This window comes from Trachypithecus francoisi, unplaced genomic scaffold (genome assembly GCF_009764315.1).
Source record: "Trachypithecus francoisi isolate TF-2019V2 unplaced genomic scaffold, Tfra_2.0 Lachesis_group2, whole genome shotgun sequence".
NCBI classification, from domain to species: Eukaryota; Metazoa; Chordata; class Mammalia; order Primates; family Cercopithecidae; genus Trachypithecus; species Trachypithecus francoisi.
The window spans coordinates 1,095,194-1,119,396 of NW_022681465.1; the positions used below are offsets into that span (position 1 = coordinate 1,095,194).

General features: G+C 58.1%; 1 protein-coding gene across 3 annotated transcripts; it reads left to right on the forward strand.

Annotated features, from left to right (window-relative positions):
* Nucleotides 1–1,433: 1,433 nt before the first annotated feature.
* On the forward strand, nucleotides 1,434–20,987 carry SLC6A18 (solute carrier family 6 member 18). 3 transcript variants are annotated; one of them, XM_033178719.1, is made up of 12 exons: nucleotides 1,434–1,717; nucleotides 7,816–7,956; nucleotides 8,343–8,480; nucleotides 10,739–10,920; nucleotides 13,467–13,577; nucleotides 14,568–14,680; nucleotides 15,637–15,765; nucleotides 17,600–17,756; nucleotides 18,457–18,661; nucleotides 19,121–19,280; nucleotides 19,514–19,676; nucleotides 20,757–20,987. In XM_033178719.1, the coding sequence occupies exons 1-12, from the start codon at nucleotides 1,558–1,560 to the stop codon at nucleotides 20,931–20,933; spliced, it is 1,836 nt and encodes a 611-aa protein (XP_033034610.1). In that variant the 5' UTR covers nucleotides 1,434–1,557; the 3' UTR covers nucleotides 20,934–20,987. The 3 variants fall into 3 exon arrangements, with proteins under 3 accessions (XP_033034610.1, XP_033034611.1, XP_033034612.1); XM_033178720.1 differs by lacking the exon at nucleotides 7,816–7,956 and having other exon boundaries at nucleotides 1,453–1,717; XM_033178721.1 differs by lacking the exons at nucleotides 7,816–7,956; nucleotides 8,343–8,480 and having other exon boundaries at nucleotides 1,453–1,717.
* The last annotated feature ends 3,216 nt before the right edge of the window (nucleotides 20,988–24,203 follow it).

Below are 24,203 nucleotides of genomic sequence, written 5' to 3' on the forward strand. Positions count from 1 at the left end.
TGCTGACTGTCACTGGGCCCTGGGATGGGCAAGACTCCACAGCAGCAGAGGTTGGGGGGAAACATCATGGCCTCTGCCCCCGGCTGTGATGCCACTGAGGGGCTCGCCTGCTGATGACTTCAATAGGGTCTCACCTCATCTTTTCCTGCTCTTAGGGCCTCAGTCAAGAAAATCCCCATCAGTCACCCATTAATATGCTGCCCTGTGGCGTCTGCCTAGGAGGCCCAGCCAGGCGTGCACAGGTGTGCATTGGTGTGCCCTGGTGTGACCTGGCATCCACTGGTGTACCCTGGTGTGCCTGCCATAGGACCCTGGGTGGGAGCTCCCATCTCGTCTACATCTCCTGATTCATGCGTTGTTTCGTAGGTTTCAGTGTCTCTGTAAATGTGGTAGAAATGCAGGTTTTGTGGGCATAAAGTATACGTTTCTAAATAAATCCCTTCTATTTAATATTCTCACCCTAAAAGTTACTGTTGTCCAGACGTCGAGGGATGAGTGAGCCAGTGACCTCAGAGGGGATGGTGGGGACGCCAGGTCCAGCTCCTGCCTCCTCCTGGGGGTCTGGCTTTGGAGGTTTGCTCTGAGGAGGCCGTGGCTCAGGCCCGCGGCCTCACGGCGGAGGCCAACCAGCTCTGCTCATCTTCTTTCCTCACACTTCCTCTCACTCAAATAAGAACCTTCCAGAAATGTGTCCACCCGGGCCCCTGGCCTGGGACTCATGGATTTGGAGTTGTGGCCACACGGTTGAAGGGCGCAGTGTCCAGTGGAACTGGGAAATTGCGGACCTGGGAGCCCTTGGCCTGTCCCTGGCAGGAGCATCTGCAGGGAGGAGCTCCAGAGTCCAGGGAGCACTGTGGGGAGCTCCTTAGAGCTGAACTCACCCGGTGTCAACTCATCAACCCTCCCCCCACGGGCGGGGGTGCCCCGAGCACAGGGGAGGACTCACCCCGCAGCCCCCTGACCCCACGCACAGTGGGTACCTGTCACCCTGTCCTGCCCAGTGGCCCGAGGGCAGCAGTGGGTGTGAGGGCAGCCCCGGCCTCCCAAGAGCGGCCGAAAGGATCCCTGCGTGAATCTGGGCTTTGGGTGCATGCAATCTGATCTGAGTTGTTTCTGACAGTGACGGAGTGAAAATCTACAAGTATCTCAAGATCAAAAGGTTAAATAAAACATAAGAAGAAATTTAAAACAATTAAAATATGCCTCAGTCTTGGGAGTCCTGGTGTCCACAACAAAAATCATGAGGCTGTCCTTGCAAACAGTCCTCATGGTGCTGGGGGTGGTGCCAGGCCTGGCATTTGCCTGGAACACAGAGCATGAGAGAAGGAACAGAGGACGTGGGTGCCAGGGAAGGAGCCCAATGTCGGAGCCAGGGCCTGGGCCTTAGTTACCCATTAATGACGCTCCACTGGTTTTCCTTTAAATAAATGAGAAAAGAAAACTGCAGGGGGGCTGCCTGTGGCTTCCAAACGCCGGCAGACGCTGGAGACGGCTCTCTGGTGCTGGGTGTGGAGTGTGGCACCACCCTTGCCCTGCAGCCTGGGGCATTCAGTGGCCATGGCTCATGCCCCAGAACCAGACCCGGCCACCAGCGACCTCGGGGAGGAGAGGCCCAAGTGGGACAACAAGGCCCAGTACTTCCTGAGCTGCATCGGGTTTGCTGTGGGGCTGGGAAACATCTGGCGGTTCCCATACCTGTGCCAGACCTATGGAGGAGGTAAGCACCAGCCTGTGTCCTAAGGCAGACCCCTAAGCCGGGGAGGCCGTCTCCACCCTGACCCGCCAGGCGCCTGCCATGCATCCCCAGTGCTTGGGCAGAGTCGCTCCTCCTGGAAACCAGGGTGCACCACTGCCCACGGCAGAGTCAGTCCCCTCAGGGTCCACCTGCGGTCTTCCAGGACCTCAGGGCAGCTTCACCAGTGCCCACAGCAGGCAGGGTCCACCGTGGTCTTCCGGGACCTCCGGGCAGCTTCCTGCCAGGCGTCAGGTTGAGTGGGCCCCCGCCCGACACACACTCCAAGCAGTGAGCGCTCTTATATTTGAATGTCATCGGTTCTTTTAAGAACACACATCCTCCGCTCTGGGTTTCCTCGCCACAGCCTTGGTGTGTCCAGACATGTGCTCAGGTGTTCTTCCCCGAGGTTCTTTGCAGGAAGTTGGGGGCCCACCCCTCGCCTCCCTGGCTTTGGTTCTCTGGGAGAGCCCCGCAGGGAGTACCGGGATGTTCAGAACCATCTGGGTGACTTTACCGACCCTTGGACTCACCACCCCCAGAGGTGCATTTTTGACTGAAATGGGCTCCTGCATGCCCCGAGCCTCCCCTCACCCCGTGCCTGCTTCTCTTCATGCGGGGGTCACACTCTGCTCTCCATGTGGGGACACAGGAGGTAGGGACAGGCATGAACCACCCTCTCAGGGACCCAACGTCCAGCATCACCCATGGACACCAGAGTCGTCCCCAGGCGCCACAGGCAGGGGCTTCCCAGGCCGCAGAGTCCTCCTTAGGCCAGGCCGGGCTGCTTGGTCAGCCTGTTCCCAGGGCCTCAGCTCCTTCCCTGAGAGCCCTGCACAATTATCCCTTGTTATAAGGTTACTCCTTTAAAGGGTTTTTCCTCCTGGTTAAGAAAAGATTCTCAACCTTCAGAAAATGCTGGAAATGCGGACAAACAGAAAAAACAAAAAGAAACACCCGTCACTGCTGCCCTCGGGGCATTGGGGTCTCTGTGGGGCTGGAGAGTGCATGTTGGGCCTTGGATCTTCTCATCATGAAAGAGTCCCCTTGAAGGCATTTCTGAAAGCACCAAAGCCCTAAAGCAGAGGGCAGAGGCGTCCCTGGCTCCCGGGGCCCTCCCTGCCTGGGCTGCGGCTCAGTCCGCTAAGAGTCACCGGAGCTTGCAAGGTTGTGCGGGCAGCAGGCTTCACGCAGAGCTGGAAATGCCGGCCAGCGATTTACCCGCCGACGCCTTGTTCGCCAGCGCCTTGCCCACTGACACCTTGCCCGCCGATGCCTTGCCCGCCGAAACCCAGTTACCAATGCTAAGCACCTGCAGTGTGTCAAACTGTCTGGCACTAACCTCCCTTAAACTCAGCTGCTCCACGCTGGGGCAGAGCTGGGGAGGCCCCCACCTGGGGTGCTGCTGAGGAGGGAGAACAGCCCTGCCCGCCAGCTGTGTGGGGACTTCAGGGCTGCTCCACTCATGAACGACTGTACCATCAACTTCCTGATGCAAGCCACCGGGTCGCACGTCATGAAACATCCAAGTTTATTTAACTCACACGTTTCCTAAGGGCCGTGCGGTCAGCATTCTCACCCTGTGTGTGAACATGCCCTTCACTTTGTCTCACTGTGAGGATCCCTCATTGATGATTTTGAAAATAAGATATAATTAAGAAGCAGGTACTGTGCAGCTTTTAAAATTTGCATATACTCATGACTACCAAAGGTGAATATTATTTGCTCTCCCATTCATAAGTATTTAACTACATACATGTTCTCTTCAAAGCTAAGACTTATAAAGCAATATTGTGACAGAATGTAGCAAAACATTGCGGTAAAGATTTACAGTGATTTTATCACATCTATGACATTTCATGGCACCTGCTTTATTACATATTCAGCGCCTTTAAATCAAAGGAGCGTAGACCTGTAAATGCCAAGCGATGGGCTCAGGCCAGCTGCCCGGGACACTCTAACGCTTGTTGTGGTTTAAGGCTTTAGCCCAGGAAGCTTTGATGACTAAGCTGGTGGCTCTGGGCTGGCTGTCCACACAAGTGAGTTCACTCACCAAGCATGGCCTCCTCCCCACTACTTCTTGCCTCCGGTGTTCAACCGGCTTCCGTATGCGGTAGGTGTTGTTGAGATCTGTGGATTCTTGCACCAAAAACAACACTGTATTAATTACTATGGCCTTTTCGTAAGTCTCGACGCCTAGTAGTAGAGCAAGGCCTTCTTTTTTATTCTTTGAAATTTTGCCAGCTGCTACTTTTCCTCTGAGCTTTACACCAGGTTTTCAATTTCCAGAAGAGATTCTTCGGCCCTCTCTCAGCCCTGCGCTGCTTTCCACACTGCCTGGGGGCAGTTTCCACCTTGACGGCCTTCACCCCAGGCAGGGCCCAGGCAGTGGGGGCCCGTATGGGAGCACCGTCTGCACCCTCACGGCTCCCGGCTTGGTTCCCTTTCTGCCTTCCTGTGGGTCTCTCCATCATGACCCTGGGCATGTCTCTGGTCGATTCTCAGCAATCCCTGGCCTTTGCCGCTGCTCTGAGCAGAGCCTGCTTCTCCTCTGCACTTGCTCAGTGGCTGTGCTGCGGCCTCTGCATCTCACAGCCTCAGTGCAGTGAGGTGCACGTTTCTCCCGATCCTGCGTGGACGACTGTAACAGCAGCCACCTGTTCACAGCCACCTTTCCCATCTTCAGCAGACACCACTGCATCCTCCATGCTCATGAACCACTGTGCTAAACTTCACGTAATTGTTAAAACTAGGAGCTGCAGCCTGCGCAACATGGCGAAACCCCATCTCCATAAAAAATGTAAAAAGTAGCCAGGCATGCCGGCATCTACTTGTAGCCCTGGCTACCCAGGAGGCTGAGATGGGAGGATGGCTTGAGCTCGGGAGGTCGAGGCTGCAGGGAGCCATGCCTGTGCCGCCGTACTCCAGCCTGCGTGACACAGCAAGATGCTGTCTCAAAACAAACACCCAAAAAGGAGTTGTGTAGACACTTACCATGGGGAATCAACCCTTCTTCTTTCTTCAGATTCGGAAAGAATGCATGGACTGACTGTCTCTTCCTGCACGTTCAGCGTAAAGGCTGCCCGGCGAGAGCTGGGCCCACGCAGGCCAGGGAAAGCGCCCTCCATGCTGGGCTTGGGTTGGCCAACGGAGCCACCACCCCCAACCACAACACTCTGGTTGGTTTTTAATTTACATTTATGCCCACATGGCAGTCTAAATACGGCTTTAAATGCCTCTGGTGTGCCACAGAGTCGATGCTCCTATTTCGTGAAGATCTTAGCTGTGGCCTCAATCTCATATTCACAGAAAACCCTCTCATCTCTTCTCCCCTAAACACAGCAGATTCAACTTCCCCAAATCAGTCACAGAGAGCAGCTCACTTCTCCCCAAATCTTTCCCTTTGATGATCTCATCAGGGTGATCTCTGCCAAACTGACCTCAGCCTGGTCACCTGAGGCCCCAGCCCAGGCTCGATGGGCCTCCCCACAGAGCAGGGTCACTGGGACCCGGGGCACCTGCCGGCCTGGAGTCTGCAGGGCTCCCTGGACAGTGGATCCCACATCTGGAACCCGGAGCCCCTGACCACTGTGACGTGGTGCCTACACCACCCACATCTGTCCTCCACCCTGCCACTATGCGCCTGTGGCCATGAAGCCCCTACTACGGGATGGGTGGCTGGTCACACACTGGCTGCGAGACCTCAGGTGCAGGCTGGAGGTCGGGGAGGGGAGAGGGCTCCACGGTGCAGGCTGGGGGTGGGGGCAGTGATGTTTTCACAGTGCAGGCTGAAGAGGGGAAAGGTAAGAGGGGCTCTCATGGTTCAGGCTGGAGATGGGGGAGGGAAGAGGGGCTCTCACAGCGCAGGCTAAAGGGAAGGGAAGAAGGGCTCTCGCGGTGCAGCCTGGAGGGGAGGGAAGAAGGGCTCTCGCGGTGCAGGCTGGAGTGGGGGGAAGAGGGACTGGCTTGGGTGCGTCCCCCATTCACACGGGAACCTGGCCCTAAGAAAAGCAGGTGTGGGGACTCCCTGCCATGAGCTCCCTGGGGTGCCGTCGGTTTTGTTACCCTTTGCTCCAGGCCCCGGCCACGGCTGTCCCCACTCTCCCAGGAGGCATCTTGGGGTGTCAGGTGCCTCCACCTGAGGCTGAGTCTGTAGACCTCAGCTTCCCCTCTTCAATGCTTGTCTTTCTGGCCCTGTGTAAATGACATGGACAAGAGCTGTCCCACCCCCACATGCTGCCCCTGGAGTCCGGTGCAGAAACCAACGGGGGTGAAGGCTCACCTCCCGCTCTCGGGCTTCCCTGTTCCCGTGGCAATCACAGAACAGTCTCATGGTGACACAAACCCAGAGCAAGGTTGTGTTGATGACCTGGAAATGAGCTTGTAGAAGCCGGATCCTGCCTGGCAAAGTGGAGCTGGCAGGAGATGCCAGGCGGGAGGGAGCACGGCGGGGAGGAGGGGAGGATCGCGGCAGGGAGGAGCGTGGTGGGGAGGAGCGGCGGGGAGGAGCGTGGCAGAGGGGAGCAGGGCAGGGAGGAGCGCGGCGGGGAGGAGCGTGGCGGGGAGGAGCACGGCAGGGAGGATCGTGGCGGGGAGGAGTGCAGCAGGGAGGAGCGCGGGCAGCCGGCACCCATGTAGGTCAGCGTCTTAGGGCAGAAGGCCTGAGGTCAGTGCCACCCCGGAGCCTGTCCTGGCACCTGTGCATATGCAGCTGGGGAGGAGTCAACAGCCCTGGGCATGGAAGGGAAGCTGCACAGAGACCCGAGCTCGTGCACAGACAGTGATTCGCTTGGGGAACAGTGCAGCTGCCAACCCGGTGAGGCCACCAGGAGGATCGAGATGCAGCATGCAGACACAGGGGCCTCCTCAGCAGCCTAGGGACGCCCACGGAACCAGGAGCCCGGGAGAACCAGCATCCTCCCAGCAGGTCTTGTAGGCAGCAGCTGCACTTAGAGGTCAAATTGCAGGAATCGATCATGCCCAGCTCTTTCGTTGGGGCCAGGAGGGTCTGTGGACTCCACGGGAAGCCAGCCCTGCTCGAATCCTCAGCACCAGGCCCTGGCACCTTGTCTGCCCCTTCCACTGCGGGTGCCCCAGGCAGAAGGCGTGGCCACTCGTCTCTACTGGGTGCTTCCACTGACTCCAGGAAGGGGAGCCGGCCTGTTCCCCCTGCCCTGGGGCCCGTGGGGCCTTCATCTTGCTGTGCCTGTGGGCGACACCATCATGGCGCTGGATGGAGATACAGAGGCCTGAGAGGCCAGGAAGTGGGGGGACAGGTTCAGCCCTGATGCAGCTCTCAGGGCCTTGGTTGGAGACACCACTCTTCCGCGACATCCCCATGAGTAAAGATGGTTCCAGTTCCCAGAAGACCCGGCCAGCCGCCCCGGGGTCCCCGCAGGAACAGAGCATCCCTCCAGCCGCCCCGGGGTCCCTGCGGGAACAGAGCAGCTCGCGCCATGTGCTGCATGAAGCTCCAACAAGAGCAGCATGAAGCCGGGGGGCCAACAGGCGCCTCACACAAAAGCAGCCAGGCCTCCTCCAGTGACGGGGGCGTTTAAAAAACATGCTCAGTCGTCACTATTTCTGCAAACTCATGAATTTTCTGAAAATCACGTCAGTGAAAGGAGCTGTTTCCCATGGGGAGGCTGATGGCAGAGGTTTTGAGTGTGATTCTGCCAGGCCCCTGCATGCCTCCTTCCCACAGAGACTGAGTCCCCACTGCCAGCCACAGCAGCCCCCAGGAAAATGCGGGTGCCTCAAATAATGCTGGTCCCTCAGTAAATGCAACACAGGGGTCACACTTAGACCCCGAGTCCTCGTCCAGGGTCGGCTGCCTCCTTTTGGGGCCCCTGCTCCCCTCCAGGGCCCTACCCTCTTGATCAGAGGTCTCAGCAACTGAGCCGAAATCAGAGACAGGGTTTGCAACCCGACAGTGCCCCAAGGGTGTCTCCGCCACCCAAGTGGTGCCCCCAACATTCCGGTTCCGTCTGCCCCTTGAAGACCACAGGTGGCTCCCCCGGCCTATGCCACAGTACCCCCCGGCCCCCCGACCTGGGCAGGTGCTGAGCACCCCCTCCTCACAGGGGCCTTCCTCATCCCCTACATCATCGCACTGGTCTTCGAGGGGATCCCCATCTTCCATGTCGAGCTCGCCATCGGCCAGCGGCTGCGGAAGGGCAGCGTCGGTGTGTGGACGGCCATCTCCCCGTACCTCAGTGGAGTAGGTAGGCCGCCGTCCTCCCATGTCCTGACTGCGGCTGCCTGGGACAGGGCCCTCCCGGATGAGCCGTGGGGCGGGGGCAGGTCCATGCCTGTGGTACGCACGTGGCCAGGGGAAGCTGGTGGGCGGGATGGCAGGGAGCCCTTGGGTGTGTGTGAGAAGCAGTGGTGACTCGGGGAGAATCAGAAATGGAGACGGTGTGTGCCAGGACATCCCGGAAGGACCTGGAAGCTGGGGTTGCCATTCACGTGTGAGGCGTGAGGGAGGCCTGGCTTTCAGTCGTGCCCTTCAGCATGTGTTATTTTATGGTTTTTGTTTTATTCTCACTGCTTCTGGGCAGAGGGAGCTGGGAGGAGCCCCGGGGCTGCCTGACATGGTCCCTGTCTGCAGGGCTGAGCTCTGTCACACTGTCCTTGCTGATCAGCCTGTACTACAACGCCATTGTGGCGTGGGTGCTGTGGTACCTCCTCAACTCCTTCCAGCACCCGCTGCCCTGGAGCTCCTGCCCACCAGACCTCAACAGAACAGGTGAGCTGGGCGCAGCCTGCTGTGTGGGTCTGGGCACTGCCGAGAGAGGCATGGGCTGCAGCGTGCCCAGTATCAGGGCAGGTGCGGGTGGTGGATGCTCACCGCAGGGGGAGGGCCGGGGAACCAGTCGCTCTGTGCACACATGCACATGCCTTGATCTCCCCAGGAGCACACGTGCAGTCCAGTTCTCATGACCTCCACTCTGTCTTGTGCTTTCCTCCCAGGCCTAGACCACCGAGGTCCCCTTACAGCCGTGTGCATGGCATGGTCATGCAATGGCACTGCTGTTGTTAAATTTAAGACTTTAGGCTGGGCATGGTGGCTCACGCCTGTCGACCCAGCACTTTGGGAGGCCGAGGTGGGCAGATCACTTGAGGTCAGGAGTTCAAGACCAGCCTGACCGATATGGTGAAAGCCCATCTCTACTCAAAATACAAAAATTAGCCAGGCATGGTGGCGGGCACCTGTAATCCCAGCTAGTCAGGAAGCTGAGACAGAACTGCTTGAACCTGGGAAATGGAGGTTGCAGATAGCCAAGATCACTCCACTGCACTCCAGACTGGGTGACAGAACGAGACTCTGCCTCAGAAAAACAAAAAACAAAACAGACTTTTGGTCCAGACTTTAGCCAGGAGCTCCCTCTGGGGAGATCCTTGAGACATGAATGACAGTTATAGTTTCTTTTTTTTTTTGTCTTTTCTGGGACAGGGTCTCCCTCTATCGCCCAGGCTGGAGTGCAGTGGTGCGATCACAGCTCCCTGCAACCTCCAATTCCTGGCTCAAGTGATTCTCCTACCTCCACTTCCCCAGTAGCTAGGACCACAAGCAAATGCCTCCATACCCAGCTAATTTTATTTTTTATAGAGACAGGGTCTCCATATGTTGCCCAGGATGGTCTTGAACCCTTGGGCTCAAGTGATCCTCCTGCTTCAGCCTCCCCAGTGCTGGGATGACAGGCGTGAGTCACTGCGCTCAACTGATAGTTGTAGCTTTCAATGACTTGCTCAGGAAGCAACTCTGACTTTCTTTCCTTCCTCCCTCTTGCTGACTAAAACTCACACTGGGCTGGTACTGGATGAGACCAGCCTCGGGGACCAACACTGAGTCTGCACCTGGATGCCCTGGGCCAGAGCTGGGCACTCTGGGGAGGCCAAGAGCCCCGAATGTGACATCAGCCTCCTGGCGCCTCTCTGAGGGTGGGTGGTCCTGTCAGGGTTCCTCCCAGCCACACTCCGGAAGTGGCCTCAGGACAGGCTCTCTGCAGCCCGAGTTCCAGGATGATGGTTTGTCGGTTCCAAATTCCTTCTACCTTGTCCAGGGGTTTCCTTTTGGGGTCACTTAGGCCAGCTCTTTGATTTTCAGGCAGGCCTGGAGGGGTGAAGTCCACTCTCAATGCACATAGCAGGGCCCTATAACTGCCCTTCCCACATCTGCCCCACGCTCCACTGAAGGAAAAATTCCCCAGCAAAGGGCCCGGAGGGGTCAACTCTGCCCACACCCTTCTCTCAGCCAAGTGTGGGGCAGGCAGTGCCCACTCAGAGCTGGGCTGTGACAGTGCTCGGGTCAATGACTGGCAGGGCCTTAGAGGGGGACTTGGGGCCAGAGGACAGTGTGACGGGAGGAGCCCCGTGACATGGGCAGTGGCCTGGTTGGGATACCAGTAATCCTCAGACTTTTCCATGAGGGCCCCCCAACATTTCCCCAGTCAAGTGTCCCAGGAATGGGCTGCAGTGGGTCCTGAGAGATGTCGTGGGAGCCTGCTGCTGTCAGACGCTGTCTCTGGCTCCCTGCATCAGCCTGTGGCCCTGTCAAGGAGGAAGTGGGAGTCACAGGACAATCTGCCCACCTGGCTACAGCCTCACTTTCTCCCCAAGCACCAGTCAGCCACACATTTGACACATGCAGCCACTGTCCGTCCAGTGCTTCTGTGCCATTCTTGGGGGTCTGGGACGGTGGGTGGCAGGAGAAAGTGAGCTTTACACTGTGACAGTGACGTCCAAGAGGCTGCAGGCTACCCGGGCTCAGCAGGGCTCATAAACCTTCACAAAGTGGAGTTTCCCTTTGAGGTTCATTCAGCCTGTTCATTTTCATAGCCACGTCTGTTTCTCCATCTCAGCCCTGGGCCCAAAACGAAGTGAAAGGGCACCTCAGCCCAGAAGGGCAGTGTTGAGAGCAGCCCAGGGAAACTGAGCTCAAGAGCCACATGGTGAGGGTGCCTATGCCCCATAGCCAGCCTGTGACAGGCCCCCTGGTTGCAGGGTTCGTGGAGGAGTGCCAGGGCAGCAGCGCCGTGAGCTACTTCTGGTACCGGCAGACACTGAACATCACAGCCGACATCAATGATAGTGGCTCCATCCAGTGGTGGCTGCTTCTCTGCTTGGCAGCGTCCTGGGCAGTCGTGTACATGTGTGTCATCAGAGGCATTGAGACTACAGGGAAGGTGAGAGCTGGCAGGGCCCGACCCCCTCTCTTGCTTCCTCCGGCCCCAAGGACCCCTCCCCATCGACCTGTGTTTGCTTTGTGTCTACAAGCTCTTATGAGGGGCATAAACACTTAGGATTGCAACGTCTTCTTAGGGTATTGATCCCGTTATCACTGTGAAGCAACCTTTTTTATCCTGGTGATATTTTTGGCTCTGAAATTGACTTTGTTTTAAAATAGCCATTCCAGATTTCTTTGGGCTATGTTAACAGAGTGTACTTTTTTCATCCTTTTTCTTTTAACCTTTTTGTGTCTTTATGTTGAAAGTGTTTTTCTTGTAGACAGCATACAATTGGATCTGGCTTTTTTTAACCAATGTGACAATCTCTGCCTTTTATTTGGGTTGTTTAGAGCATTTACATTTAATGTGATTATTGATATGGTTGGGTTTAGCTCTATCCTCAGACGTGTTTCCATTTGCCCCATCTGTTTTTTTTTTATTCTTGTTCCTCTCTTTCTCTAGGTATTTTTCAGGATCCTGCTCTATCTCCTTGGTTGGTTTAGCTTTAACTCTCTCTTGTTATCCTAGTAACTGCTTTAGAGGTTATAGTCTATGTCTCTAGCCTGTCATGGTCGATCACTAAGTGATCTTGGGGTATTCTATGGTCATTTAAGAATGTCATTGCGGCCGGGCACGGTGGCTAGCCTGTAATCCCAGGACTTTGGGAGGCCGAGATGGGCGGATCATGAAGTCAGGAGATCGAGACCATCCTGGCTAACACGATGAAACCCTGTCTCTACTAAAAAATACAAAAACCTAGCCGGGCGAGGTGGCGGCGCCTGTAGTCCCAGCCACTCGGGAGGCTGAGGCAGGAGAATGGCGTAAACCTGGGAGGCAGAGCTTGCGGTGAGCTGAGATCCGGCCACTGCACTCCAGCCTGGGCGACAGAGTGAGACTTCGTCTCAAAAAAAAAACAAAACAAACAAAAACAAAACAAAACAAAAAAAGAATGTCATTGCATTTTATCCCATTTTTCCCTCCCAGGCTTTGCACTATTGTTGTCATATATTTTACTTATAAAGTGTTATAGACAGCGAATGCATTATTATCAGTTTTGTTTTAAACAAGTGATTACCTTTCAAAGAGGCTTAAATAATGAGAAAAACTATGGATGTTCACCCATGTGGTTTCCACTGGGGGCACAGAAAGGACCAGTAGAACCTGAGCCTCCTGCTTGCCTGGGCCCCTCAAGCCAGAAGAGTCCTCATCCTGTATTCTCTGGTGTGTGCTATCATCTCTAGTCTGGTATCACACATGTGTGGATTCTTTTCAAATGATGGCACTCAGTCCATGCACCCTGGACCGTGCTTCCTGACCCGCGGGCCTCAGACCCAGGACCCCAGTGCCCCATGCCTTGGGCAGTGTCTCCGTGTACTGAGGTTGTCATTCCTCTTATGTGGAGGGCAGGGGTCTTCATGCTTGAGAGGACTGGAATTACTAAATGAGACAAAGCAACCAGCCAGAAATTCCAAATAATCCTATTATAAAGGTCCTTAAAAATGCATCCCAAGCTGGGCACAGTGGCTCACGCCTGTAATCCCAGCACTTTGGGAGGCTAAGGTAGGCGGATCACATGAGGTCAGGAGTTCAAGACCAGCCTCGCCAACATGGTGACACTCCATGTCTACTAAAAATAAAAAAAAACATAGCCAGTCGTGGTGTTGGGAGCCTGTAATCCCAGCTACTTTGGAGGCTGAGGCAGAAGAATTGCCTGAACCCAGACAGCAGAGGTTGCAGTGAGCCGAGATTGGGCCACTGCACTCCAGCCTGGGCAAGAGAGCGAGACTCTGTCTCAAAAAAAAAAAAAAAAAAAATGCATCCCGGGTAATTCTGCAGCCAGTTTGTGTTGGGGGAGCTGAGAAGGAGAGTGAGAGAGGACTGTCCACTTGTAGATGCTTTTCCATGTGGACACCTCGTGTGCAGACCCTTGTCCACAGCTGATGAGAGCTGGGACAATAGCTTTATGTGGGCAGAAGGGTCACAGGGTATGGCAGCCAGGTGAGGGCATCAGGGTGGGAGGAAGAGGACTCCAGCCACACAGTAGGGCTGAGAGCTTGAGAGTGAACAGGAGGGAGGCCGGAGAGGGGACCAAAGCAGGGAAAGGACACAGTCAGAAATAAGCGTGACCAGGAGAGAGGCAAGTGGAGGCGGGTGGTTTGGGAGAGGGAGGCCAGGGAGGGGACACAGCTCAGACCCCTCTTCAGGGCCCAGCCCCTGTGCTCAAAGGAGGCCTGACTCTCCCAGATGGCCAGTGCTGGATAGGGCACAAACGTGTAAACGAATGTGCATGTGACTGTTTCTGGTGAGCCCCAAACCCTCCGAGCTTAGCCTGAGCCTGCACCCCACAATCCCCCAAGGTGCCCCCCAATCCATCCTGGTCGATCCCATGCCAGAAGCGGCTACTCTGACCACTAGGGAGGTGTCTGGAGCCTGCCTGCTTCTCTAAGGCTTGTGGACGGACCAGAGGCCATTTCAAGTCTCACCACTCCACCTTTTGTTTCAAGGTGATTTACTTCACAGCCTTGTTCCCTTACCTGGTCCTGACCATCTTTGTCATCAGAGGGCTGACCCTGCCGGGGGCCACAAAAGGACTAATCTACTTGTTCACTCCCAACGTAAGTGGGTCTTGGATCAAAGTTCAGGGCTTCCAGCACACACATTTCAGGGCGGTGGCCAGCAGCTCCCTTCCTTACCTGGAAGCGTGAGAGGCCAGGAGCCATACATCCAGCAGCTGTGCTGTCTGGTGGTCAGGGGTGAGGCTGGCCCAGGATGGCACGGCGGGAGGGGGGCCTCAGGAAAGAGGTCAGGTTTGGAGTGAGCCTGGAGGAGGACTTCGATCTGGGGCAGGTGGACTTTGGCACCTGTGGGACACCAAGTGGACATGGATGTGAGGGGCCAGGGGAGGAGGGACAGGGTTCAGGGAGAGGCTGATTGGGGACCGGATGTCCCTGCCCTGGGCCTGACACCGCCAAGGGCCTTGTCCAGCTGCACGCACCCCACCGGGAGCCACAGGAGCCAGTGCCCGCTCCAGGAGCCTGCACGGCTTCCAGAGCATTCTGTACTATCCAAGATCACGGCACTGCCTGCCCATTGTCCTGAGGCAGTTTCCAAGGGTTGGTGTGGGAATGGGCACCTGGGTATGGGCATGGCTGCCTGGAGTCCTAGCAGAAGACAGAGGACACCTTCCCAGGTCCCCCAGAAACAGAAAAGCCAGGCTCCGTCCATGGGATCCTTGCCCTCGGGCCTTCAAATCACCCAGAACTGCCAGGTTAGAGAGGGCACAGTAAACATGCCCACGCAGGAGCTGCTCAAACCCATCTCCAGCCCCGAAAACCCTGCCAGCTACGTTCTCAAGCGGGCCTGACAGCCACCAGTTCATTCGGCCACATCCCGGACAGGGGCCTGGCATCTGCCGTGTCCAGAGCTGCCACTCCACACCTGCACACCTGCACACCTGCATGGTCCTACCCTGTTCCTGGTGTCTGTACAGGTCACACTTGCTCATGAGTGTCCCCAAAGCCGCCTTGGGAACGTTCCGGAACAGTCAGGGCCACTGGCTGGTGTGGTTTGCCTGCTGAGTGAGACGCTCTCCCTACTCATTCCAGATGCACATTCTCCAGAACCCCCAGGTGTGGCTGGACGCAGCCACCCAGATATTCTTCTCTCTGTCCCTGGCCTTTGGAGGACACATCGCTTTTGCAAGTTACAACTCGCCCAGGTAGGCAGTCGGGCTCAGGTGTCCAGCCAGAGAAGCTTTGGGGAGATGCCCCGAGCACTTCCTGATCTCAGGATCACACTGTGGATCCAAGGGTGGCCTTGTGTGAACCTGAGATAAGAACCTCATGCCACGGCCTGGGTCCTCGCGGCAGCTCCCAGCACGTCCGGAGCCGGCTGCAGGAAGACAGCCTGGATAATCACACCCAGGAACCAGGGTGTAACTGGGCATGATACCAATCAAAATGCACATGGGGCCGTAAAAGCCTTGAAGGTCACCTGAAATAGACTCGAGGCCCCTTGGTGCCGACGTGAGCGGGTGCTGCTTTTACGATGTCATAATAGGCACAGAACCCTACAAAGTGCAATTCCACAGATCGTAAAATGCATAGCCCAGTGCACTGTGAAGAACCTGAAACAAACCTTATTTCCTGTGGCTGCCAGAATTTGTGCCCCCTTCAGAGGCAGGCAGTTTGCATGAGATGGGAGGGGAGGTTGGTCCCTGGGCAGTGCTGCCCGCTGGTGGTCTTTAGGGAAGGAAGTGCCAGCTGGGATGCCAGGGAAGCTTTAAATGTTTGTGATTGACACCTTACTTCCTTGACCTCACACTGGAGCTGGGCTTGTGTATGTTTCTCCTTTGGAGATGATTCTCCAAAGCGTCTACATTTCGGACCCTCCACGAATGCCTCTCAGCTCCCCATGGGCCCCAAGGCCTTGGTGGGGGGTGAATGGGTTTCAGACCCTTAGCAGCCTTGAGCTGGGGCCGCTGGAGGAGACTGCAGGGAGGGGTCCGAGGCCATCCTGAGACTCCAGGACTGGCAGCAGCAGCCCCTGGGTCAGAGAAGGGGTAGCCCAGGCGGGAGAGAGGGCCAAGGAGGGAAGCCCCCTCCTCACTTCCTCCCCTGGGTGAGGCCCAGTTACCACCTGCAAAGCCCGTGACGAGCAAGCATTTGTGCCCAGGAATGACTGCCAGAAGGATGCGGTGGTCATCGCCCTGGTCAACAGCATGACCTCCCTGTACGCGTCCATCGCTGTCTTCTCCGTCCTGGGGTTCAAGGCAACCAATGACCACGGGCACTGCCTGGACAGGTGAGCACAGGGGCCACGCCAGGCTCTGTGGGGCACGGCCGCCAGGCAGGTGCCTGCCGCACTGAGACTCCCACGGCGTGAGGAAGGGTGGCGTGGGCACTTTTCATTTCTCTAGGGGTGTGGAGTGAATGGTGTCCCCAGGAGGTCACTTCCACCCAAATCTTCAGAATGTGACCTGGATGGAAAAGGGTCTTTGCAGATGTAATTAAGTAGGATTGGTCCCCCTGGAGTAGGGTAGGCCCTAAATCCAATAACCAGTGTACTTATAAGAAGAGGAGACAGACACAGAGGAGGAGGCCACGTGAAGACAGAGGCAAAGGTCGCAGCGCTGTGGCCACGGCCCAGGGACTCCTGAAGGTGCAGAAGCTGGAAGAGGTGGGAGGAGTCTCCTGTGCAGGCTTGGGAGGGGCCACACGGGGATTTCAGACACCAGGGTTCTCCAGAACGGGAGAAGCTGAATTCCTGTGGTTTGAGGCACCGTTGCTCATCCTTTCCTGTGGTGGTCCCAGGCCGCTGATACAGCTAGGTTGTACCCTGCACAGGCAGCTGCCTCGTCAGACCCACGGCCTTCTCAGGGCAACTGACTTGCTTGTGAACTACCTTCAGGCGGGTCCTTGAGAACCCACTGGCCAGACAGCATGTCCCTACAACGTGGGGCGACTCTGACCCCGCCAGGGGACGTCTGGCAGCCTATGGAGACAGTTTTGGTTGGCCACACTTGCGTGAGGGGTGTGCCTGGCACCCAGTGGGTGAAGGCCAAGGATGCTGCACAGCACCCTACAGTGTCCAGGACGGCCCCACCCAGATAGTGACTGGCCCTGAGTGTCCACAGTGCTGCTGCAACTCCATGTTCCAACCCCAGCCTCCTGAGGTCGGGAGCAGGGCAGTACGTCAGCACTGCACCCGACGGTGCTTTTCAACAGGGACGCCACCAAGAAAACGCACACAGAAGTGGAAAACATGGCACTTGCAGGCCACGGAAAGGACAGTGGTTTACAGGATGAGCCAGGTCAGGGAGGACAGTGGTTTACAGGATGAGCCGGGTTAAGAAGGCAGAGCTGGGCTTTGTTCAGCCCCAGCCGGGGAGGTGCATGGCGACGACTCTGATTTCTGCTCACTCTTTGAATGTCGCAAATAACCACAAAAGTGCACAAATATTGACTTGGGGTTACAAGCACATCTTAGTGAGCAGGCGGATAAGGACCAGCTGTGTGCACAACAGCCTGCGCCGTACAGCCCAAGCCAGCCTCGCATGCCACATGGGGCTGGAATGAGGGGAGGGAGGCCTCTATCGTCAGGATTGTTCTAGGAACAGCGGGAGCCCCAAAAAGGTGTTTGCTGGTATAGACGTGCCCTGCCCTTGGGTGACTCTGTTTGAACCTTAAGCCCTGAGGACAGAATGAGCCTTTGGTAGTGGAGACAGAAGGGCAGGCGTGTGGGCTGAAGTCATTGCAGCAAACCTTCAGAAGCCCAGGTCCTTGCCTGCAGGGCAGCCCCTCAGGGCGAATCAGGTCCCACCCTCGAGGTGACGAAGCTGCCACTACCTCCACCCCCTTTGCACCCATGGGGGAGTGCTCCCCTTCCAAGCCCGGGGGATAGAGAACAGCTTCTCCCCCAACCCAGCAGTGTGCATGGAGTAAACTCTGCCCCCACCAGTGCCGCCCTGTTACAGCACAGGGGCCCACATGATCCCAACCGGGGCCAGAGGCATCCACACGGTCCCAACAGGGGCAGGAGGGGCCCAGCCCTTCCAGGGACACTGTTCTTCCCAGCACCGACCAAGGGTTTCTCTGGATGTGTTTGGGAACTGGGGCCGTTCCCTCTGTCCCCACAGAAACATCCTCAGCCTCATCAACGAGTTTGACTTCCCAGAGCAGAGCATCTCCAGGGATGACTACCTGGCCGTCCTCATGCACCTGAACGCCACCTGGCCCAAGAGGGTAGCCCAGCTCCCCCTAAAGGTCTGCCGCCTGGAAGACTTTCTGGATAAGGTACCTGCACACCCAGTGGGGTAGCCAGGCGGGGGCGTCCACAGGAGCACCAGGGCCGTACTAGCTGTGCCCCACTGCCAAAGGCTGCAGACAATTCCCACAGACCCAGGGCCAGGGCCTGTGAACCGAGGACCCCAGTCTGTCTTTGTCTCAGGTTGCCAGGCCTCCTGGAAAGCCCGAAGCCCTGGAGGCAGCTGTGTCCTGCAGACACTGTACCCAGCAGTCTTGGGGGTTGGGCTGACCGGAAAGAGTGGGCACTGATGGTGCCCAGACCCCAGGAAAGGGGGTGACCAACATGAGGGTCACAGTGCCAGGGCATGGCTGGAGTCCAGCCACACTCAAGGCCAGTGGATGCCTGGACCTGGGGGCACCAGGCAGGGGTGCAGAGCCAGGAGGCAGGTGTGGGATGCATCTCAGGGTGCCTGACCCAAGGCATAAAAGGCCCTGGGTTCCAGGCCCAGCTGCCTGCTGTGGGTGTGGGTTATTAAAGGGGAAGGACCCTCCCCTGCAGAGATCACCTGCAGCCTGGTCTCCCAGAAGGCAGGGCCAGCCCTGAGCCACCTCAGCCCCACACGAGGAGGGGCGATGTGCACTCATGCCCTCAGCCTGGGAGACAGTGTGTGCATTCTGCAGGCAGGCGTATGTGTGTGGTGGAGTGCATGTGTGCGTGGCCCGAAGCCTGGGGCTCCGTGTGTTGCAGAGTGCCTCGGGCCCGGGCCTGGCCTTCATCCTCTTCACGGAGGCCGTCCTCCACATGCCGGGGGCTCCTGCGTGGGCTGTGCTCTTCTTCGGGATGCTGTTCACCTTGGGGCTATCGACCATGTTCGGGAGCATGGAGGCGGTCATCACACCCATGCTGGACGTGGGGGTCCTGCCCAGATGGGTCCCCAAGGAGGCTCTGACTGGTGAGTGCACAGCTCGGCGGCCCTGGAGGACTCGTCCCCAGCATCCGGCCATCTACTCCCACCTGCTGTCCAGATGCCCCTCCTGGATGGAGAGCACAAGGGGCCAAGCCTGAGTTCAGGGGAAGTCTGAGCCAGGCTGCCCCTCGCTGACAGCCATCATGGGAGAGCTGAGGGTCGAGGGAAGTTCAGGGCTGCCCTTCCCCCACGGACCCAGAGGCCAAATTCCCCATCCAGAGCAGGAAAGCAGGTCCTTCCTGCTCCTTGAGCACAGTACAGAAAAGAGACTGGGGAGGGTGGGGATGGAGGGTGGGAAGCTGAGAGAAGTCTCCAGCCCGGGTGCCCTGGCCCTCCCCGCTGTCTGTCCCAGGGCAGTTCTGCCTGACTGGCTTCCTCCTGACCCTCCCCACACTTCCACCCCCCCATCCCCTTACCCCCCACACCCCTCTCCCGCTGCCCCAGGACTGGTCTGCCTGGCCTGCTTCCTCTTCGCCACCTGCTTCACGCTGCAGTCTGGGAACTACTGGCTGGAGATTTTTGACAATGTTGCCGCTTCCCTGAACCTGCTCATCTTGGCCTTCCTCGAGGTTGTGGGTGTCGCTTATGTTTACGGAATGAAACGGTGAGCTGCTGCCCTACGAGCGCTCCTTTGGGATCCACCAGGGTGTGAAGGGGAATGGGTGCCGGGCACAGGCACAACCCGCAACTGCCCAGACCGCTGAGAATGTTCTGCCCTAGGGAGCTGCCGAGGCACCAGAGGGTGTAGGCTGGACGCCAGTTAGGGTCTGGTCCTCAGCTTGGAGTGTGTGGACCTTCCACGGGCCTTATGGAGCCTGAGCCCAGCATCTGGTGCAGGTTCTGCGATGACATTGCATGGATGACCGGGAGGCGGCCCAGCCCCTACTGGCGGCTGACCTGGAGGGTGGTCAGTCCCCTGCTGCTGCTGACCATCTTCGTGGCTTACATCACCCTCCTGTCCCAGAAGCCACTGAGCTACAGGGCCTGGAACCCCAAATACGTAGGTCCTTCCGGCGGGAACCTGGGGAGTCCTGGGACCCCTCGGGCTCAGTCTGGCCTCCATGGTGCCATCCAGTGCCCAATGACCCATGCGGTGCACATTCATGTCCCAGTGACAAGGTGGTGTGGTCACTTCTGCCTGGCAAACTGGGAAGTCAGGGATGTGAACAGGACGGGCTTTGTGCAGCATCCCTGAGTGCCCGCTGGGATCAGAAATGGGATCAGGGTGACTGTGGGCAAGCACCTGGTCAGTGGAGTGAGGACCTGAGCAGTACCCAGAGCCCAGAGACCCCACAGGGCCCTGGAGCTCCTTCTTGGGGATGTGGCTTCACCCTCCCTGCCTGTGTCCTGCCCATGTGGCATGGGGACGGGAGCTGGACAATTGCCCATTCCTCGTCTGTGACGAGAGAGGTCCTGCGCAGTCCCCTACTGCCTGCCACCCAGTGGGTCAGTTTGGCTGAGGCCATTTCCACACAAGAGCCTCCTGAGGAGGGATCAGAGTGCCAGCCACACTCTGAAAATGCCTCAGAGGCTCTGAGCAGTGCCAGCCCCTGACATACCCTGAGTCCCCACTGGTGGCCGCTCAAAACCTCTCCATGCCACCCCTTCTCGGGAATGTGGACGCCACTCCTCTCCGAATATGTCTCGGAAAGTCCCTCCCTAGCAGAACACCAAAGGCAGGTGAAGGAGGAGTGACCATGTATTTCTGAAGAATTTCCATGGTACCTGCAGCCAGGTGGGTGGTGCCACCAGTGTACAGGGGAGAAAGCTGGGGACATGGCCTCCAACGATGCCCAGTGGGTTGAGGCCATGTAGCCCCTCTGGTTCCAGAACACGATACCTAGGCCTACCTTGGGGAGTCCCCAGCCCCAAGAGAAGCTCAGCCCAGGTTCCCAAACTCCCAGCCCAGGGGAACCGTGGGGAGCGGCCACAAGTCCTGGCCACTGCTCTGGCCGCGCCTTTTCCATTCCCATCCAAGTCCGGGTGGGCAGTTGGCTCTTGCTCCTTGGATTGAGGAGCGAGGGGTCAGCCTCACGGCCCAGGGTGGCCGGCGTCACCTAATGAGGCTGTGGTCCCACAGGAGCTGTTCCCCGCGCGCCAGGAGAAGCTCTACCCAGGCTGGGTGCTCGCCGCCTGCGCGCTGCTGTCCTTGCTGCCCTTGCTGTGGGTCCCGGGGGTCGCGCTGGCTCAGCTGCTCACCCGGCAGAGACGAACGTGGAGGGACAGAGACGCGTGCCTGGACACCGACACGAGCTGAAGCCGCCAGGAGTGGGATGGGAGCGGGGCCTGCATGGGCGGGTCTGGTGGTGGGCGGGGCCCCGCCCACAGGGGCCCCCCCATACACCAGCGACACCGCCCAATACACCTTGATACCGCTGTGTCTGCGTGGTTACTGCTTTCCCGACGCCCAGGCAGGGCTGCAGACCTAGCCCCCAGCACTGCTGCTTGGGGCCTGCCCTGAGGGAGGTCTTGCAGGGCCCTGGCATCCCTGGTGAGCCGGCGGCCTGGGTGTCCTGCAGCAGTTGGGGGCCCTGCACTTGGCTGGGCTGGCTCCAGGATCTTCGCAGGTGCGGGGCTCCCAGTCTCACAGCCTCTGAACCTAGCCTGACTGGTCTCTGGGGAACAGAGGCCGCCCGGGTGGCTCAGGAGGCCGCCTGCACCCCGGCTCCAGGTCCTGGGCGGACTGTCCCCCTACAGCTCGCAGGCGGCAGGGTACCCAGGACAGATGCTCCCTCCAGCCTGGGAGCGGGGGTCTGGGGTCTAGAGTCTGCGGTCTAGTTGACCCTTCCTAACATTTCTGAGAAACACCATAGGTTGCCACTTTTATTTTCCCAAACTGTTGAATTGTATTAAGGAGGTACCAAAAGGCTACTGCTGTCCCGGGGCAGAGGGGCGACAGGCAGGAGCTCGCTCACGTGGGGCAGTCACCCGCGCCACAGGCGCCAAGCGCACTGTGCAGCCACCGTCCAGCCCGCCCTGCTCCGGAGTACCCCGGCTCCACGCGCCACACACCTGCTTCCCTCTTCCCTCTCCCTCTGTTCCCTCCTCCCTCCTCCCCGCTCTTTCCTCCCCATCCTTTTTCCTCCTCTCCTTCCCCCACAAAAGCACCAGGAGCCAGGGATCAGGTCTCTGACTCGCCCGCCACACGGAGGGAGGCCCCGCAGGTCCTGGCTTTCTGCCACCTGGAGAGGCCCTGTGAAGACCCAAGGCACCTGCTCCCTGCTTTGAAAAGAGCTCCCGGCCAGGCAGCACTGTCCGTGGTGCTGAAAAATCCCAGCAACAAGGCGTGGCCGTGGTTCCTAGCATCCATTACATGCATTCTTATCCGGAACCCGTCCTTGCCCACAGCCAGCCCAGGTCCAGAGTAAACAACAGCACGTGCACCGCTACCCACCTGTAGGTAAACTGAGTGCTAAACATGCAGTTAACGCTAGTGCACCCCACCTAAGCACATCCTGAGCCCACGGCGGGGGAAGCTGCCCACCTAAGCGTGTCCTGAGCCCACGGCGGGGGAGCTGCACTGCGTCCCTCCGTCCTGCTGTTGTGATGCTCCCCACACCCGTGGTGAGGCCGGGGTATGTGAGTACGAACATGTCACAAAGGGAGTCAGTCCACTGTGAGATGGGGCTGCTGCAGAGGACAGTCTGACATCCCCCACTTCAACCTCACAATCTTGCCGCAACTCCATGCCTTGGGTGTACCAGTCAGCCTTTTCCGTTGTAACTGACACAAACAAACTCAAACCGAATGTCCTTCACCAGCTCTCAGAACCGGCCAAGTCCAGGATGGGCTTCAGGCCCTACTGGACCCAGGAGTTCACAGGATCCATGGGACTCTCTGCCCGCACTGTTCAGCTTTTTTAAGTAGGGCGTCTCCGTGACCATTCCAAAATCCTTTTGGTTCATGATCTGGGTGAGATGCTCCCGCTTCAGAGTCTAGACATCAAATTGCAGGGAAGAGTGATCACAGAGCCTGGAGGGTGGGGTGGAGAGGGGGTGGTTCCCCAAAGGAAAGCCTCCAGAAGCCAAAGCAACAGCTGTGTTCCATGGTGTCAACAACTCACACATGCAGAAGGTGGAGTAACCTGCTCAGAAGCCAACACTGCCATGGGGCATGTGTCCCCAAAGGCAGCTCTTGGGACACCTTCCCCACCCACCATAGAGGCTGCAAGTCCTTCGTTGACCCAGACAAGAAAAACCAGCAGCTGTTGGCAGCAGGGTGCTGACAAGCCACTCAGACTTAGCTGAGCTCACATTTTGCATCAATACCATACTTAGAAAATAACCAGGATGTAAGCAGGTGCCCCCTGCTCCCATCCTGGATCAGACTTTTGGGTGTAGCACATCCTAACGAGGGCTGGGGCTCTGCCCAGCACTCTGTATAGGGAGAGCTGGAAGCAGCAGCATCCCCTACCATGGCTCAGGACACACTTATGTGGGCAGCTCCCCCCGAGGTGGGCTCAGGACATGCTTGGGTGGGCAGCTCCCCCCCACGCCCTACCCCGTGGGCTCAGGACACGCCTAGGTGGGCAGCTCCCCCCCACCCTCCCCGCTGTGGGCTCAGGACACGCTTAGGTGGGTTGCTCCCTCCTGCCCCGCCCCGCCCCGTGGGCTTAGCACACACTTAGGTGGGTAGCTTCCCCCTCCCCACCGCTGTTGGTTCAGTACATGCTTAGGTGGGTAGGTCCCCCTGCTGTGGGCTCAGGACGTGCTTGGGTGGTCAGCTTCCCCCTGCCCCATGGGCTCAGGACACGCTTAGGTGGGCAGCTCCCCTCGACGTGGACTCAGGATGTGCTTGGGTGGGCAGCTCCCCTCCGCCCCATGGGTGGGTTCAGGACACGCTTAGGTGGGCAGGTCCCCCGGCTGTGGGGTTGGGACATGCTTAGGTGGGCAGCCAGAAAATGCCACTCCACCCATGTGCCTGATGCGGCCATGGATAAAAATGGGTAGAAAGGAGGAGGGACAGAGGTGGCCCACTAGGTGACGATGGGTGGACAGATGGATGCCCCCAAAGGGTGGCAGAGGTGCGTCTGTCCCATCACATTGCCAGGGTCGTTCAGGGCCAGGGGTTGAGGCCTCATGGGCTGCGGAGGTACCCGAGCACCATCCAGGGAGCGGGGACAAGGGCCAGGCGGTGAGAGCAGAACTGGACGGGCTGACCCTGCGTGGCCACACCCCACACTCAGCTCCTTCAACTTGTCCTCCACCCTTTTGGGAAAAACATTCCAGGGGCGGGTCTCTCAGACTGGCTAGTGTTGGGACAGGAACAAAATGCTCCTATCACCTGACTGGAAGTGGTTGGAATACAGGATCTGTAGCTACAGGGGCTGTCCCCTTCCAGGGGCAGCCATGTTGAACTGGAAATAAAGCCAGCTGCAGATGAGGTTAGCCGACCCCAGAGATGGACACAGCTCCCATCACTGTGATGGTCACATGAGGACAGGCTGTCCCGTGAGCTGGTTCCTGGCAGAGGGTGAACCCAGGGCTGCTTTGCCAGGCACGGAAAAGTCAGGGAGCACCTGATGGGA